We start from the raw sequence: 19,496 nt of genomic DNA, 5'->3' as shown, positions 1-19,496 counted from the left end.
CGCAGGAAGAAGAAAAAGAAGAGGAAGAAAAATATGCAGTTGGTGAGGAATGCGCAGAGCCGCACGGTTTTAATATCAAGATGCCATGGACTGGCCTTCCCGTCTCCGCAGAGCTGCTATCACACTACTGCATATCGATGTCGTGAAGCAAGGTGTCAAGTGGTCCGTCCTGGTGCTGCCGCTGCTTCAGCTGCCGCCGCTGCTGTCTCACTCCTCTATCTCGGGCACAGACTGCTCGCTTCTGCCGTGTAGAACAAATATGAGGTGTTCCAGATGTGGAGAGATATCAATATAGACGATTTTTTTCTTCTCATATGTGTAGGCTATGTGTGGTGGTGATGGGGAGGCAAATAACAGAGGCTGCACAGTGGAGTAAAGGATGCGTGGTGGTGATGCTGCGTGTGTGTGTGTAGGGAGGAAGGCTACCTGCATGCGTCTATCGATTATCGCCGAGGACGAGTGAACCCCCCCCCCCCCCACACACACACACACACACACACCACATCAGCACAGGATTTGGTTTATAAGGGGCACCGTTTGCGATGATGACACACTGGATATGTTTCTGACAAGTTGTTTTTACAGGAATTAGTTTGAGAAATTACTTTTGTGTCCGTGCAAAAAAACAAAAAAATTAAAGGGAAAAAAAGAACATGCTGCAGCCTCATTCTAAGGTTGCACGAGTAGCCAGCTGTGGTTCAAATTGTCCTGTTAGTAGGCTACTTTGGTGGGCACAACAACAATACTATGGATGTTAACTCTTGCGTTGTAGTTACTCTGGAGCTATGCATTGGATGAAAGCCCCCCCCCCCCACACACACACACACACACAAACACACACACACACACGCGCGCGCACGCACGCACGCTTACACCAACAACGTTGTACGGTTGGCCATTAGGCCTATAGTGTGACGTACGGTTGACGCACAAGACTGGAGGCATCCATGAAAAATAATAACCTATACTATGTCTGCAAGCTGGGAATGGGTCTCACTCCAATCACTGATCGGAATTGGGTGGACAAATTGCAATTTTCTTTCTTCCTTCCAAAGTGATTGTATTTCTTTTTTGTGAATCAGAAATACCTTAATGATAACCCATTGAATTTCTAAATATTGTAATTGTAGCACTGAGAGGGAGAGACTTTGGCACTGTTTGGTTTTAAGTTGAAGAAACAAAAAAAAAACATATATTTTTGGGGCTGACGTACAGGTGTTGCACTGACGTTGGTGTTCAACCTCAATACATATTTTTAATACATACATCATTTAGACATGAATTGCATCCTTCTGTTTTTTTGCCTTTAAAGCTGGGGTGGAGGATTTGGGGAGAAAATGGCAGTTGGGATAGAGATTCGAATCCAAATACCTCAACCGCTCCACTTGTTCTCTTTGGTCCCTCCCCTATGGTCCCTCCTTGACACGCTCTACACCAACAAAGTCGTGCCAAAGTGAATGGACAGTCCCAACAGCCAATAAGAACAGAGAATCGGAGCCTCGCTCTGATTGGTCAAAGTGTACAGCTCATGTTAACTTTGACCAATCAGAAATCATATACCCCAGCTTTAATGCCCCAATCTTAGCAAATCATATGTCATAAATAATTTCCTTTTTTCGGTCCTATGAGAGTTACTGTGCACCAAACATCAAGGCTACTGATACGTTCCAAAATGATCATATAAACCCTGTTTACCAGTGGATTCTTAAATATCACTCATAATGAGGAGGCATACTCAACTAGGACACATGATCTATGACACAGCCTGGATGGTTAGTGTCGCTATGGTGACTTGCTTTTTACAAATAGCGCTGACAATGTCAAGTGTCGCTATGGTTGCAGATGAAAATATGTACGCAGGCTTTTTTTTTCTCTCTCTCTCTCCCCCTCTCTTTTTTATGAGAAACATCAAGAACTGAATTATATCTGTCTCCATGGTAACCTCAGAGTATAGGAGACGGAAGAGAGCTCTTTATTTTGCAATAGATCCTCGCCTATATCTGAAGGAGCATGACAACACATAGGAGATAAAAGGGATGTTCAGAGGAGATCAAGTGTGGACATAATTCAGGGCTCCTGATTGGCAATGAGGTGGTGATGTCAGATTCATAAGTCTGATCTCTTGGCCTGTACCATTTTAGCACTATACAGTATAGATCAAGTGGCACAAAAAAGTAGATGTGGATCTGTGTGTTTGTAACTATGCGTCTGAGCATGCACGTTGTGATGATTTTGGTTTGACTTCAGTTAATCAAATATAATAAATTATTGAGTTCTATGAAATTCTTATTAGATTTTTTCTGTGATTTTGTTTTTATTTCCTTGGAGCGTGGATGGTTGTTCTGTGAGGTGATTCCTACTGGGGAAATCCTCGCCCTTGCTTCGCGCCCACCAGAAAGAGATAACATAGATCAGCTGTGGGGGAGTTGAATGTTTGACGCTCTCAGAGACCGTTGTCATGGCTGACCAAGATATCCTCCTCCTCCTCCTCTGGTACACTCAGCTTGGTGCCACTTGTGCATCATCCCATTCTGCGACTCCTCCAACCTCTGCTCCTTCCTTCTCCTCTCCTGAACCAGCTGGTGGCAGACTTGTCTTGAACCTTGCGTGCAGCGATTGCAGCCTTTGACTCAGCCCACTACAGTAGGCTACATGCCCTACAATCCGCTATCTCTCAGTGTACGAACCTACCAACACGTTCACAATAATTTTGCTTTAAATACAAGAAATCCTAGTTATTTAAGACCAAGCTGCTACATCCATGCAGGGTTTTCTACTACTAGTCATCACAGAGGATTCATGAGTTATTTTATATTGTCAAGTTAAGACGATATTGATTTTGTCTATATACAGACAAGCAAGAAGATTATCAAATATATTGATGTACTAGCGTGAATATTGTGAGGCTGAAATAAGTTTGGTAACAGGACTGGTTGAACTCTGAGGTGCTAGTTACTTTGAAGGACTTCCAAGTCATTTTGATTATTTGCCACGGTTGATTTTTGATGCATCTCCATGATGAGTTTCGACTTAACACGCAACTTTTAAAAGGCTTTTGTTATCCCGAGTTTAATGATAAGTTACTGATAACAAGATTGCATTGACCTGGAGTATCACTGTCTCCAATGTGCATCACTAGGGTGATTAGAAAACACATTCACACTAACTTACTTTTGCTTCTCGTTTCAGACACCAACTCTTCCGTTACTTTCGTTGGTTCCTTTCCTTTTAAAGGTAAACAGTGGCAAGAGAAGAATTCAGTACCTTCACTCAAGTAATGGTACTAAAACCACACTGTGAAAATACTAAAAGTGTGCAAGTGTTTTCAGCAACATCTATAAGTAGTCTATTCAAAGTGAAAGTGGTCTTAGTGCAGTGCAATGTGTTTAACTATTTGGCTAGGTCAGATCACAACCTGGAGAACTGCAAACCCCACTGCTACAGTATATGCCTCTGGGGAAAAGTCAGCCAGCAACCAAATGGACATTGAGGAGATCCACCCTCCCCCTGTCCTATCTGTAACCTCTACAGCTGATCATGTAAGAAGATGAGACTCCACTCAGACACCAACCCCATGCAGGCCCCGATGGTTTCATCCCCAGGGTGCTTAAAAAGGCCTGTGCCCTCCAGCTATGTGGATTCATGCTTCACCTGATCCTAAACATGAGAAGCCCGTGTGTCGTCAGAGGGTCCCTGAGCTGTGGAAGATGTCCTGCCTTGTTCCTGTGTCAAAGACGCAGTGTCCCAGTGGCTTAAAGGACAAGACACTGGTGCCGTTGAACTCCCACATCATGAAGACGCTGTAGAGACTTGGATCAGCTCCAGCCCAAGGTCACACCACTGTTGGACCCCTTTCCGGTTTGCCTACCAGCCCTGACTTCGGTGTTGAGGATGCTACAATTGACCAACTAAACCTACAAAGCCATTGAGGACTGTGACATCATGTGTTTTTTCAACACCTGTCCATCCCGCTCTACTAAGTGAGAAGTTAACAGAGATGCAGTTGGATTCATAACAGACTGAGATGCACTGCAGAGCGCCACAGGAAGTCCTGCTGCCGAAGCCTGTCAAACTTTACAACTCCTCCCAAGTCATTACACAGAGCCTTGGATCAATACTAATGCTGCATTAATGTGTATGTATCATTTTACTGTTGAGACTTTCAAGGTCGGGCTAATTTTAACTAGTTTGTATACAGTTGGGTAGTTTAATTTAAATCAAATGCAATGCATCCTTTTCTATAAGATCATCATATGTTTGTGAGATGCTGTCCTTTGAGAATCATACACGTTTCTCTAAAATGTCCACATTTTACGAGCTTACAAAAATAACCCTGTTTACTGCTTTGTGACGATGCATTTTCCAACTAATCCATTGGGGGCCTTAAATAGGTTATTTAGTTGAAGAAATATGAAGAGTTTTTCAACCCATAAAGGAACACAGAAACAAACTAATTCAAAATCATCACATTTGGAGATGGTCTACATGATTTTTTGGGTGTCTCGTACATATACAACATTTGAATCCGAAAAATAACTTGTCTACAGCTGTCAGACATACGAAGAAAAAAGATTTACCTTTGATATTTAGTAGAATTAGCATAAAATGGAAATACCTCAAGTTAAGTTCAGTTGGCTACCTCAAATTCTATTTCAGTTGAAAAGGCCTTAAAGAACACAGGTCGATTTTATTCTATGTTCCCTCATAATTGTATGTGATAATTTTGTTTCTATTAGATCAAATGGGTCAACCTCTGGAGCAGAAATGAGGGGCGCTAAGTCTACAGTTATTTGACAAATATGCCAACTTCTGTTCTCGTTGCGTTCATATATGATGTTTCATGTGCATTTCCATGTGGTTTCTAGTATAAGTGTACGCATCCAAGGGTTGGGTTTGAAATGTCACAACAGTTTCTGAACATGTGTTTTTTCCCACTGGTCAGCTGGGCACCGGTCCAATGGAGGAATGTGTCACTGTCATTCACCCCTGATGGGGACCAGCAACTTCAGAGCCCAAGTGGACCTTTTTGCTTTACAGTAGAAAACAGCTTGTGGTTCCTGGTGAAATACTATGTGCATCCACCACTGGGGGTGAGGGTCAGGGAGAGCTGCTTAGTACTGCAGTTGCTTTGAATTTAGGGATGGAACTAACAGTTATTTTTTTTATCAATTAGCTGATTATTTTCGAAATCTTTAGTTAAAGAAATGTCAAAAATAGAGAAATAATGACGATAAAATGTCCACATGATGTCTTCTAATGCCTTGTTTTGCTAGACATGGATCCATCCAAAACGCCCTAATATTTTCAGATTACAATGGTTTAAAGAAAAATGTAATATCAACAAAATCCCATATAATGGACACTGCGAAAAAATGCAAACATTTTGTGAGTAGTACATCGGAATTAAATATAACGGTACAAATAAACTTACCTGACAGTCAGAGTTCAGAGCAAGGAAACCCACTGTGCACACAGTCGATGTGTTGTTAATGGGAGCGTCTGCCGGAGGGGGGCGGGGTTGTGGAAAAGCTGCCTGCGAGCCCGAACTCAGGAAAAAACTCCCCAAACTTATTAGGGTGAGTTTGATAAATTGTTGTGCGTGGCCCTACGGTGATATTGTTTCCTATCGGTGAATTTAAAGTACCTTCACATGCTTCACTCCCCCCGCCCTGACAATCGTACGTAACAAACCCCGGAGTGAGTTTGGACGAATCGAACTCGTCCTCAAAGAGTGTGTGCGTGTTTCTCTTCTTCATGCTGAAAACGTGCAAACGAAACGTCTCCGAGCCCGAGCGAGGAAACCGTGGACGGCCGCAGTGAGCGCCGTTTTGCTGCCGCAGGTTTGTTTTCCAAACTGTCATGTGTGTTAGCGCAGTTTAACCGGAATGTCAGCTAGTGGTTCGCATAGTTTACATCTCACCGCTGACATTAGCAGAGAGCTGCACTGTACCGCTGTGCTCGTGTTACTTCTCCTCGCTGGTGAATGTTCATGTATCTACAGTCGCAACGTGTCCACTGTCAGTGGCAGACACGCCTCATAATAACACTGTGTAGCTTAGCAGAGAGCTGTTAGCATTAGCTTGTCTTCTGCTGACAGGTCAGTTGACCGACTCTTTTTCCTTTTAAGTGTAAGCAATTGCGCAGCTTCCTTTAGTGCACAGGTAGCCGTTTTGATTTAGTTGGAGATAAAAAGGGGAAAAAAACGTTCGGTATAATGAGTTCGTGATGTAGCCTACTTCCTCCACTTAAGGCTAATTTGTAGCTCATTGCATTAATGCACCAACGAATGTGTGTTCCCTGGAAAAGCACTGTAGTTAAAATGGGTGCTGCACTGCTGCTAATACATAAACTATGTAGGCGTCCACTGTCCATCTGTAACTTAGCAAGGCCTCAGTGCAGGAGTGATGCTTGCCTTTGCCATAGACTGTAGCGTTTATAAAAGGCTTTTGCAGTGGGCAGTGCATGTGGGCGGACTGCACGCGCACACAAGCTCCCTTCATGAAGGACCCACCATGATCATGTTTGTGTTTAAACCTAGGTCCTAACTGAACTACCCAGACAGCATGAAGCATGCATACTCTTGTCGTTATTCCTTGACTTCAGCAGCACTAATCGGCTATTACAATTAGAGCTGAAAAATTATCAATCCAGTGACCCAATATCATGAAAATAAACTGCAAGAGCTTTCATAATTAATTCAATGATTGTTGAATTTATCAAGCGAAATAGGCCATCATTATGTGTTTCCAACTTTTATTTTGTTTATTTTATTTGATGCTTTTATGGCAGCAAACTGAATATATGTTATGCTGTTTTTTTTTGGCTGCTAGTTGATGTCGCATTGTGATATAGAAACATATTATGGACAATTTAAGTATTTTTAATTCTAATTTTGATTTAGATGACTATGTATTTATTTGCCAAAGAATTCCTCCCTGTAAATGTGCATATGACAATGAACTTGAACTTGATTAATAGGCCAAACTAATTGTCTACATTCAGTACTCTATGTAGCCACTGGTTGATTGCGTTATCCTTTAGCAGATCCGGAGAGAGGAGCCTGTTTGCAATCCACTGCAGGTGCAAGACAATGGAGGTGAAAATCGACCAGCAGGAAGAAGACCTTGCATTCAGCAACACAGACACTAATGGTAATGTCGCAAATGCCTTCATTTTAACAAAAGATGGGGGAAAAAATCTGCCATTAATTTACTGCCGCAATGAGAACCGCATGAATGAACCTCCTTGTGTGATTAGCAGAAGTAGTAAATGAACTGGGCAGGGCGATTGCATTGCTGCATCAAGTTTATAATACAGTGTGTAGATTTACCGGCTAATTAGTTCACTCGAGGGAGGAAATAAATAAAACTGAACATTTCTGGCTGGACCTACATAGCATGTGGACATGTCAGATGGTTGAGGGTTTCTCCTGTCCAAGATACTGCTGTTCTGTGGGCCTGGAGCAGATCTGCCTGTGTTATAATCCAGGAAGGGAACATGGTGGTGCTGGAGATGCTCCAGGATACAGTTGGCTTCTGAATCAAACCCATTCTTGGGGTAGAACACGCTGCAGACCCAGCGCTCCCATCGTTGTTATATTTTTGTCGCCTCTGTTTAATCGCTCAGTGGCTCTGGATTTCTTTGTAAATATTACGTTTGGCATAGTGCCTAATTTAAGCCTCTGTGTATAGCATTTTGATGAACATTTGGTGCCACAATAATCTTTTATAAAGTTTTGATTTAAAATAAATATTATATTATAAATCGTAGTTAAAAAACATTTTTTTTTACTGTCTAGACCCTTTGACATGACTTTGTGGGTGTGGCTGTATCAAACGGTGTTCATTGTAACAGTCATTGTTTTTATAGAACATTCGGGCAGAGAACTGTTGTGATTGGTTCAAAATACTTATTGTGTAATAAGAACAAGACCATAGCCCGCCTCATCTAAGCCGCATTTCTGTAAAGTTTAATCAAACGCAAATGGACAATATCTTTAATTTGGATTGATTACTATGTCCAACTCTTTTCAGATGCTTACTATCATGCAACTCACTCCCCAAATGGCATAGTTAGAACGATTTTGAGGATACGGGTTTACAGGGGCTTTAAAGGTGTTTCCCATATGTACGTCTGTTGTAACCGACGGATTCCTCGTACACAAGGAAAAGCCAGCACAGCTCCCAGTAAAAAGGATTGTCTTCCCTGTCAGGTAAACGCCCTGCTGAGGACATGGACGAGGAGCAGGCCTTCAAACGTTCTCGCAACGCAGACGAGATGGTGGAGCTGCGTGTGCTGCTTCAGAGCAAAGTATGATGCATGCAAACAGCAGGGGGGGGGGGGGGTGCGTTAGTTGTTGGCCATCTTATTGATCAAAGAGATTTATGTCTTAAGAAAAAACTTCTTTTTCTTCACAGAACGCCGGCGCTGTAATCGGAAAGGGTGGCAAAAACATAAAAGCCCTACGCACAGACGTGAGTAAACGGATAAAATGCTGCTCGCATTTCTGCAGCCGAGGAGAAAAATGTAGTCGGCTGATGCCCAATTTTTGAACTTGAATTGATCAAAACCTATATTCAAATTCATTCATTCATTCTATTCACTGGATTCCCCGCACAACTCCCAGATTTCTTTCCAGGTTTAAAATCATTTGACATCAAGATTTGACATGCACTTGTTAGTCAAATATCGCTTTTCAGATGGATCTGTTGGATTTTGATTACAGTCCTTTTGTGAGTTTCCACCTTGCTTCAGTTCCCCCCCGCACAGTGTTGAAGCTATGTTTCATCCTTGCAGCCAAGACAAAAGCCTGAGTGCTCCAGACATTATTTTTTATTTATTTACTTAGCTTTGTCCAGGTCAAGCTTCCTGTTCTTCCTCACTCACTCACCACAGTTTCAAGTCTCTCATTTCTCTTTTTGGGTCAAAGTGTAGCATTCTATTAAATTAAAAATGTATTCCTTCTCCCCCCTCTTCCCTTGTCCTTCTTACTTTATTTGTTTATTTTTTGGCCACCTTCCTCCGTTGCCCATGTACTGGATCGACATGCCCCTCCTCCTCTGCGTTGCCCACCTTGACGTTGGCCCAACCTCCGCCCGCCCCTGAACGCCCGCCCGCCCACCTGACACTCCCGGTTGGCCCCACTCGCCCATAAACCGTGCCCCTCCTTAAACGGGCACCTAACTTGACATCTTGTGATTGAATGCCCCCGCCCAATGCCAACCTCCTCCACCACAACCACCACCACCACCACAACCTACCACCACCTTCCACCACCTCGGCCCATGCAGTACAATGCCAGTGTATCAGTCCCAGACAGCAGTGGCCCAGAGCGGTATGTCCCACCAGTTATTGCCTCACTGCCTGATTAGAAACAGTGAAACACATCATGTCTTTGATTACCTGCCTTCTGTTTAATTTTTTTATTTTTTTATAAACATGACAGTATACTCCCCCTCCACCCCCTGCCAAACACCCCCACCCCCACCCCCTCCTTCACTTGTCAGAGATGTGTATTGTTCCCCTTTGATTTTTTTGTCCATTTGAAGCATCTCCATTGAGTTGGACTTTTTGTCATTACAGTTTTATTGTCCATACAGAGAATCACTTAGTACGTTTACATGCACAGTTAAGTCGAGCTACAGTTATTAAAGTTCGACTAGGCCATTTCATTGGACACTGTCCTTGTCCCAATATACAAGCATGGTAGGGGGTTCGATTTATCTAGCGAAGTATGTCTGACTCCGCTATCATAGGTGGCGATATAAGTCTTGGACCCTTCTCTGGTTCACCTATTACCCCAGCGAGCAGCTTGTGGTTAGCGAGCGGCAAACTGGTACGATGTCAAATGGTGGTATGGATAACGGCTTTCTTCTTCTACCTTGGTTGTTTGGCGGGAAACTGTGGAGCATGCACAGAGTGCCTAGGCCAGTTGTAGTCCGTTGACTGTATTTATGCAGGAAAGCTCGACCCACGCTCGCATTATCACATTATCTAGGTGTGTTAGCTCAAGTTTGAAAAATGCGGTTTAGTGCAATTTCAGTCGGACTAACATGTATTTTAAAAGTCCGGTTTCAATCGGACCAAGAACAATAACCTGATTTTCATTAACGTCATGTAAACGTACTGACTGACAACCCTCTACCCAGTAGTTGTTGGTATATAATAGTTAGCAACACAGCTGCTGTATGTGGATTTTTCCTTGCTGTGATGTTTAATTTTACCATTGAAACTTGGAAAGCAGACATCTTTTTTTACCCGCTCTGTCCTCTGGGGCCCACCTAGCCCCACCCTTACCCCCCCTCTCCTTCCCCACTGTTGTCAGCATCACTGTCCATGATTTTTCTGAGAGATAACTGGCTCTCTTCTGGAGGCTCTGCCCTCCCCCCTCCACTCTGTCACTCATTAATGTTGTCTATTTATTTCATTGTGCTGCATCCCTTCTGTCAAAATCCCTCTAAAGGCCACATCAGATCAGAAGTGCCTTTCATAACCCTACCTCTCTCCACCACCCAAACCCTCCACCCCTGCTCCTGTCCTGTGCCACAAAGTATTTGGTAACCACTCACATTCCCTTCCTCTTCTTCGTCTCCTCTTCACCTCCGCCCCAAGCCCTGTCCTCCCCGCCTCTACCCTCTCTCTCCCCAACCCCCTGGTCACAACGAGAAGGTGTGCTGGTGGCGCAATTGTCTTGGCAAGCTACTGTGTTAGTTTTGTTCCTCCAGCTTGCTGGTGGTGGGATGGTAAAAAAAAAAAAACTCTCTCTCTCTCTTTCTCACCCCCCTGCAAGTCTGTGTGGCCAGTCTCACGTTAATTTGAGCCGTTCTGAAGCTGCCCATCGTCCCACGTCTTCTCTTACTTACTTCAATAATATTAGATTGAATGCATGTAAACTGTTTATTTAATCGTTCTAGTGTTAGGGGGAAAAAATAGATAATTGGGAATAATTGTGAGTAGTACACAGCAGTCTCCATTTTTCCTTTTTTACTTTGGATACTTTTGTATGTTTTTCTGTTAACGTTTTTCTTCCGGACTGCTTCGCACGTACGGTATCAGTTTTTTGTTGTTGTTGCTTTGTGATCTGGTTTTTGTCTCCCTTGTAATGCCTTGCCGCCTTTTGATCCAAAATGGTTCCCGACAGGATCCTGAGTGTGAACGCCAGCATCGACACCATCGGAGAGATTCTGCTCAAAATCATACCGACTCTAGAGGAGGTAAGCCGGCATGTTAAGTACCTTGTTAATTATCTTTATATGATCATGGGGCATCACAGGACGATCGATGACTGCACCTTTTGAACATTTTAAACATTAATCTTGATGTATGGTTCATGAATTGCAGATTTGCTTTGTTAATCAACAAGGGGAAGAGTGTCTGGCCATACTGACATTACAGATCGTATACTTTCATGTTTTCCTGTAGTACCAGCATTACAGTGGGATTGATTTTGACTCGGAGCTTCGTCTGCTGATCCATCAGAGCTTGGCAGGGGGCATCATCGGGGTTAAAGGTGCCAAGATAAAGGAGCTGAGAGAGGTAGGACACAGAAGAATTGTTAGAATCACAACGCTTAAATCTATTCAGTCAGTTACGCTAACGGTATTGACCTTACATACCTGAAGGAAAAGCAAACTTTTTTTTGTTAGTCTCATTGGCTTGTTCAGTAGGAACGCTTTCATAAGTTAATTTGATTTGACGTTAGACTAAATTTGAATGTGTGCGTGCCCCAGAACACCCAGACCACCATCAAGCTGTTCCAGGAGTGCTGTCCACACTCCACCGACAGAGTGGTATTGGTAGGAGGAAAGCCGGGCCGCGTCGTTGAATGTGTTAAAGTTATCTTGGAGCTGGTGGCAGAGGTGAGTTAACATCTCTGAGATCTGTTGAAAGCCTCAACATACTCAACAGTCATTGTTTTCATCTCAAGCAGATGTAAGGAAAGCTAGGACCCAAGTCCATAACTCTAAAGTCAACAGCTTTTAAATGTTCAGTGTTATCGTCTCTTTGTGATTTACTGCTAGTTTTAACGGTTACTTCAGAACAGAGCGGTCTTAACAATTTTTTAATCTTTATTTTCATTTATGCAGGCACCAATCAAAGGTCGCGCCCAGCCTTATGACCCTAATTTCTACGACGAGACGTACGACTACGGCGGATTCACCATGCTGTTCGAGGACAGGGCCAGGCGACCGGTCGGTGGCTTCCCCATCCGTGTGCGTGGAGGCTTTGAGCGCATGCCCCCCGTACGCGGCAGCAGACCCATGCCTCCAGCCAGAAGGGACTACGATGACATCAGCCCTCGACGGGGTCCACCACCCCCGCTGACCAGGGGCGGACGAGGGGGCAGCCGAGCACGTAACCTGCCCCTTCCCCCGCCACCGCTGCCAAGAGGAGGGTAAGGAGGGTTCAGGAAAAATCTGATGAGATTGTCCCAAGTAGTTTGGTTCCATTTGGCTGATGTGAAAGCTGTAGATCCGTTTTGGACTAAATCCAAACCTTTAGTCAGTTTGCTACGGTTCAATCCCCGGCGCAGTTCAGTTGGGCAGTCTCGTTTGCTAAACTGTTCTGAAGAGAACAAACATAATATGCTGAATGAAGTCCATTCCAAGTCATTCCAGATAAACCGGAGGAGAAAAGATTTGTGCACACAGTAGATCAGCAATTTTTCAAAGAATGTCATTTTCAGTGAAGAGGGACTTTCACAAGTACATTTCCGGCCCCGCTCTTAAATTTGGTTCACCCAAATGTTTGCACTGTGAAACTGAACCAGACTAAACAGAAAATGAACCAATAGTTTCAATTTCACTAGTGCGCGCTAGGATGCTCAATTGTTCCGATACAATAAGACATTTGTATTAAATATTTGTCAACTCCCTTTCACTCTCTGTTGTCTCATTTGCAGGGGAGACAGGTTCTCGCATGGCAGCTATCATGGCAGCATGGACGACAGACCAAGGTGAGGACCCAAGTACTGGGTTGTTAACAATTTAATTTCTCTCAAAAGCAAAGCAACAGATATGAGGGAAAGTTGTTCAATAGCAGAATGCCAACCCACCAGGCCTGATTCCAAGTCTGATCACAGGTCATCTGTAGACTATGCATGTCCTTTCACACTCGCAGCTTTTTTTAAATACCAATGTAACGGTGCTAATCCGCTTGGTATTGTAGTGTGAAGTGTCTTCTCGAGTATATACACTATATCAATGCAAACCTTTTTGTTTGCAGCGACAGAAGAGGCAGAGGTGACCGTTACGACAGCATGGTAAGTTGCCGTCTGTGTTGACAGGTGCTGCTGTAATGTTAGCCTGTATGTTTGTGTGCAGTAGATGTTAGGGAATTGTTTTTCCAGATGAGTCAAGTTTCTTTTTTCTGAGTGTAGTACAAGCGCGGAGGCACTGGACGCTGAGCCGCTTTTTCTCTGTGTATGCACACTGATCTCGGCCTGTTGTTGCCTAGCAACAGTTGTCTCCCTGGTTACCACAGAGCAGTACGTAGTCCTGAGATCCACCAGGCTCGCAAATGAACTTGAGCAGAAACCAAAGCAATTCCTGAACAGGTTCCCTTCAGGTCTCGGCTGCGAATAAATTGTTTGAATTATAAGCCAGAGATTACGTGTCATCAGATAAATACATATAATAGTCAATATATAAATCAATTTAATCTTGAGATTGTAGGACAAACATGGACATGCATCATCTTTGTTACCAAAATGCAAAAAGATTGACGATTCAAAGTGTTTACATGCACAAAAAAATGCAAAAAAAAAATATAAATGACAGAAATATTTGTTTTATTAGCAATTTGAATAGTCAGTGGCTTTGTGGAGTTATGGTATGTTATTAGTATCCTAGAACATTTCTAAATCATCAAGCACTAAATAGGTTTAATATTATGACCCAGTTTCAAGTTCTTGAAATCCTAATTAAAAAGTTGCCACCTGAGACTACCTTAATCTAAAATGGTTCAGTGACACATCTTACTTTTCCAACCTTTATCTCGGCATCATACAATAGATCGTTCTATATATCTTTTCGAAAGGCAATCTTCATCCGACCCCAAACTGTTTTATCTTGGAACAACTCAGGAGGACTAAACCAGTCCTGTGTGAACTCTATAGTGAGGGTACAGTTTACATAACCCCCTGTTAAGTTGTTGGGACCAGCTTGAGAGGTCGTTTGCTTTGTAACCATTAGACGATGGGTAGACTGTGGCCGTAAGGAGATGCACATGGTCAGCAACAAGCACTGCGGCCAATTTGGTTCTGTCTTTTTGTCCTAATGTGTTCTAGAAGATGTTTGCCACACCATTACCCCACCACTTATCTGACCTGTCGACACAAGGCAAGTTTGCGGTTCATGCAATTTAGTTCAAATTCTGATCCTTGCAGCAGAAATCGAGATGCTTTAGACCAGGCTATGGTTTTTCCGTCTTCATTAGAAATGACCTATGTTAAATTTTGTTTTCAAAGATTAAATTGTTAAAGGTGCGCTAAAGCCATTTGTCACTTTAGTTACTTCACATTGTTTCAGTGGCCTGAGATTTCCAGCCAATAATGTAGCATTTCAGGTTCAGTGGAATGGGTTATTTGAAGCATGAATGTCACTGGAAAAAATGTGCAGGGGCTGCTTAATGTTGTGGAAATCGGAACAGACTCAGATCCTTGTGGAACATTTTGATACACCTGCTGAATCCGTGCCTCAGATGTATTGGAGATACCAAAATGATCCTACATTATAACCATTTTGTTTGTAATAAAACAGGGAATGGACACTGTTGGGATGCCATTAAAACAGTTTTTCTGTATATCTTTTCTTTTCTCCCATCGATCCTGTAATGCAGAGTGGAGGCGGATATGGTGAGTGTTGATGTTTATGCAAATCAGGCCACACATTTTCAGTTATTTCATCAAAGGAAAATCTTGTCTTTTTTTCAAACTTGTGCTTATTTTTAGAGTTTAAGATGTCATTTCAGAAATGTAATGTAGGGGCAACCAAACTGTGACTGCATTCTTGTTTTGTTTTTTCAAGTCGAAAGTTCTTTCATGCACCCAAGTGTGTTCACTTTATAAAAGTTAAAGTTAATTTTATATGCATTTTTGTATTAAAGAACTGTTATGCTCAGCTATTTAAAAAAAAAGGGTGTAGTTGTCTGATCTCTCGTGCTCCCTGCCCCTTTTAAACTTTATTGTCAAGCTGTGGCTGCAGGTTTGACATGTTCCCAAATTCAAAGAAAGGATCAATAAAAGAACATTCCCTTTAAAAAAAAAAACAAGAACATTAATTTCCTTTAACATCTTTGTTAGAGCACATAAAGGAAAACTTGATTTGTCTTGGGCCTTGTTTACTAGAACACCATCTCCCGTCTTTGTCCCTGCGATGTATCTTCATCTTTCACTTTCTTGTTTCCTTCCCGATGTTTTCAAAGAGAACAATTCTTCCTGGGAGCACTTTCAGTCCGGTGAGTGGCGATGGATTATTGTCGTTCCCAGTGTCTTGTTTCCCTTACTTCAAGGGTATCGTTTCTCTTTGTCGCACGCTTTTGTTAAAGACAAATTCACCTTTTAAATGTTTTGTCCTCACCTCCTGCTGTAGGTGGCCGAGGCTCGTACAGTGACATCGGAGGCCCAGTCATCACGACACAAGTCACCATCCCCAAAGATGTAAGTTACAGTAGTCGTCTATTCACTCTTAAAACCTCTGGAAAGCCAGTCTAAAATAGTGAAAAATCAATGTAAAATATCAAAGTTGAGTGCCTCAATAAGCTTTAACAAAAATCTGATATAAATCTGATATAATATACATATGAATAATTGTTCATAAACACAAACATAAAGACTGTGGGTGTGGGCGTATCAAACGGTCTCCATGGCATTGCTATTGTTTTTATAAAACATTAGGCAGAGACCTGCTGTGATTGGTTTAAAATACCTATTGTGTCATAAAAACCAGAGCATGGTCTCATCAAATCCGAAATGTATGTACAGTTTATTAAACTTAATTGACAATATCTTTAATTTGGATTGATAAATAAGCCCATCTCTTTTTAAATGCTTACTATCATGCAAATACTTCCCCATATTACATAGTTAGAAGGATTTTGTGGATTTGGGTTAACAGGGGCTTTAAGAAAAACATGACTCTTGCAGTAAAGAAAGAGAGAGAAGCTTGTCCTTGCCAAAAACCCAATTTTCAGATTTGCCTGTGTGTGTGCGGTTGCCTTTGCAGCTGGCCGGCTCCATCATAGGAAAGGGCGGCCAGAGGATCAAGCAGATCCGCCACGAGTCTGGGGCGTCCATCAAGATTGATGAACCACTAGAGGGCTCTGAGGACCGCATCATCACCATCACAGGCACACAAGACCAGATCCAGAACGCCCAGTACCTGCTGCAGAACAGGCACGTGCTCCGGTGATTCTCCCCCCCAAGAAAAGTCATCTCATTGGAACGGTGTGGTCTCCTCTCACGAACCTCTATGCCCATCCACTACTGGATGGAAGTGAAAAAAAAACAATGTTTAAGTTACTGTTTTAAAAAGTTAGTCAGATAAATAGATTTCACTTTCTTAAAGGGGAATATTTCTTTTGCTGCCAGGTTGAAACACACACAAACTTAATAACAAAACGTATTGTTGACTGTAATTGCAAGTTCATTGTTAATTGTGCTACACACCATGCACTTAGTTTACTTTTACTTCCCCTTCCTTAGTTTATGGTCCAGAATTTGACTAAGATATCTGAACGGTGCTTGTTTTGTCTGGAGCTGAAACGATTAAGTGACTTCCTCAACAGAACATTCCTCTGCAATGATGATTGACCACTCATTTTAATAATCTTTTAAGCAAAAGAATTACATGACATTTTCAGGCTCTCGTGTGAGGATCCACTTCGGTTTTCACTTTAAACTGTGAACCGAGTGTCTTTGAAGACTTGGGCTTAAACAGGGCAATATTCTCTTTTTTCTGACATTTTATAGGCAAAAATCACTTGAGAAAAAAATGGTGTATTAATATGATGAAAGTGATTTTTAGTTGCAGCCCAAATGTATTAACCCATTGATGACGGCTGCTGCGCGATGCCACATTGGCTCTCCTGCCTGATGCTGCGTCGCGCAGCATTATTACTTTATCTAATTTTCATGGCATTCCCAGCATAGAATGCACTGTCATTGGTTCAAATACACATGAGGTGGGTTTTGTTGATTTTTTTAAGACCACGTGACCACCCAAAAGTTGTGTGGTTTGCCAAAAATCATGTCAATCAAAAAATAAAAATAAATAAAAATAAAACAAAATAATAAAAAAAAATACGCCAGCTATGTCGGCGACAGAACAGTTAGTGGCGTTTGGTGCGCAGAATCAAGGTCTACTATAGACTACTGACGAAAATCACACAACACATTGCATCTATTTATTAACAATATTTAATAATTTTCTAATTCATCTAATTTTGACGATTTTTTGAAATATTTGTTGGTTTGTAAGCGCTAAGGGAGCATGTTTAAATAAAACCTGTGAACGTTAACTTTTAAATGTATTTTATTTCATGTTTCTATGTGCTACACAGGCTTAGATATTAAGGTTTTGGTAGACTTGACAATTCGTACAATTTTTTCAGAAAACCCTCAGGCATTAAGGACATGCATCCTAGATTGCCATAGTCATCAATGGGTTAAACATATGTGCAAATTTAAAATGTTACCGAATTCTTCACCATAAGGCCATTGACCATTTTCTTCCAGCAGTATTTCATCTTTTAGAGGGTTTTCCAGTTCACAGACACTTCCTCCACTTAATGGCTCAGCCGGTCTCAGCAGTCATATTGCTTCATTCGGACATAATTCATTTTACAGCCTTGACCTTGGGATACTTTTTTTTAATCTATAAGTTACAGTTGTGCTGCACATGAAGGAAGGTGTCTTACAGTTTGCAGTGTCCAGCATTAACTGCTGCTGAACTGTGTCATGGTTCTGTTGAACTAAATAATATGTCCTTACTTTTTTTTTTGTCTCTTACTGCAGTGTGAGGCAGTACTCTGGTCGGTTCTTCTAGAAGGAATGAAGTGGGGGAAAAAAAGAAGATTTGAAGCCATGCTGCCAAACTGTTTGCTCCTTCTATCCAGTGCTACATTCTTCTGCTTTGGTTAGATGTGGCCCACCTCTCCCCTCTCTATCACACACTACAGTCGATCTGGAAAATGTAAAACATTATTTTTTTTAAATTTTTAGTTATATTTTAGTTTTTTTTTAAATTCTGAAGCTGTCAAACAGCAAACAAAGAGTCAGTGCTGGTGTAATCATAATTTTTTGGAGATTCTTGTCCTGTCATTGGAGTAAGACTCATCTGCTTTTATCTCCATTTCAGTACAGCATGCAGAATGTAATCTTTTTGTTAGGAACATTGTGTTATATTGAGTTTATCTATTTATTTTTCCTCAAATGTTTAAGCACACTTTTACAAATGAAGATGCATGGTCTCAGAATGGTTTAAAAAAAAGTGTTGTCCCCCCCTACACAACATCCTTTTGCCACAGTCCAATGACTTGCTTTTGTTTCTGTAAGATGGGCTTCAACGGAGATATATGACATCTAATATGGAAATATGCTTACTTGCCTTCTGGCTGAGAGTTAAACGAGAATGTGGACACCACTGTAATGTCTGTATGGTTAATATGAAGGTTTTTCAGGGTGTTATCAATCTGTCAAGAAGGAAAAGAGAAATTTGAGAAGCTTTTTTGTTATTGAAAGATGTAAAAAGTTTGTGTGTGTGTGTGTGTGTGTGTATATATTTATTTACATAGAAACTGAAATTTCATTTTTAATTAAGTATGCCAAGGAAATGTTGTACTTTCTTTGGGGGAGATGTCACCACAGGACCAGTTTGGTGTGTTTTTCTCTTGTTCTATTGTTAAAGGTGCACTATGTAACGTTGGGTGTGTCAGAGAAGTGAACATAAGGTACTGTATATTCTCATAAGTAACTGAATAAATAAACTTTCCTCACATGAACATTTGATCCATGGAACACAGTTAGAAAAACCTTAAAAGCGACTGTTTCATGGTTTTTGTTTACAGCAGCAGGGCCCACAGTTTTGTTTTACAAACATATTCTAGTCTTATGTTTGGTTCCAGGTGCCTCGAAATAATTGTTTTGATATATGATTCATGATGATAGAATTATTCAATACTAAGAAATACATGTAGAAAAAATATTTCAAATATATATAAATACCTCTCCCCTGGGACTGCATAGTGCACCTTTAATTCATTTACACTCATCGTGATGGACTCGCTGTAATGCAACTTTAATATCTGATCTGTTGTTTTAAAGTTTTTTTTTTAAAGTCTACCTTATGTTGCAGTTTGATACAGCTTTGTGAGCTAATGAGTGGTGGTTATCTGTCTGGTCATATCTGCATCTTTTGTGTCTGATAATCTGTAGTACCTGGCAGGTGTTGAGTAAATAAAGTATTTGTTCACAAAGTGTATGTTGTATACTTTTTTAT

At 41.6% G+C, this 19,496-nt stretch overlaps 1 protein-coding gene across 4 annotated transcripts; it reads left to right on the top strand.

The window, feature by feature from the left end:
* The first annotated feature begins 5,787 nt into the window (after positions 1 to 5,787).
* Positions 5,788 to 19,476, top strand: hnrpkl (heterogeneous nuclear ribonucleoprotein K, like). 4 transcript variants are annotated; one of them, XM_080047086.1, is made up of 16 exons: positions 5,788 to 5,840; positions 7,045 to 7,151; positions 8,213 to 8,310; positions 8,418 to 8,474; positions 9,291 to 9,334; positions 11,141 to 11,213; positions 11,422 to 11,535; positions 11,730 to 11,858; positions 12,087 to 12,394; positions 12,902 to 12,955; positions 13,225 to 13,261; positions 14,839 to 14,854; positions 15,424 to 15,456; positions 15,591 to 15,658; positions 16,224 to 16,393; positions 18,014 to 19,476. In XM_080047086.1, exons 2-16 carry the CDS (start codon positions 7,091 to 7,093, stop codon positions 18,042 to 18,044), a joined length of 1,293 nt encoding a protein of 430 aa, XP_079903212.1. In that variant the 5' UTR covers positions 5,788 to 5,840; positions 7,045 to 7,090; the 3' UTR covers positions 18,045 to 19,476. The 4 variants fall into 4 exon arrangements, with proteins under 4 accessions (XP_079903212.1, XP_079903211.1, XP_079903213.1 ...); XM_080047085.1 differs by lacking the exon at positions 5,788 to 5,840 and adding an exon at positions 6,026 to 6,097; XM_080047087.1 differs by lacking the exon at positions 5,788 to 5,840 and adding an exon at positions 6,026 to 6,097 and having other exon boundaries at positions 16,224 to 16,444.
* The last annotated feature ends 20 nt before the right edge of the window (positions 19,477 to 19,496 follow it).

The sequence above is a fragment of the Ammodytes marinus genome (assembly GCF_949987685.1).
Source record: "Ammodytes marinus genome assembly, chromosome: 18".
NCBI classification, from domain to species: domain Eukaryota; kingdom Metazoa; phylum Chordata; class Actinopteri; order Uranoscopiformes; family Ammodytidae; genus Ammodytes; species Ammodytes marinus.
The sequence above is the reverse complement of the archived record's forward strand: the minus strand, read 5'-3'. Positions and strand labels throughout refer to the sequence as shown.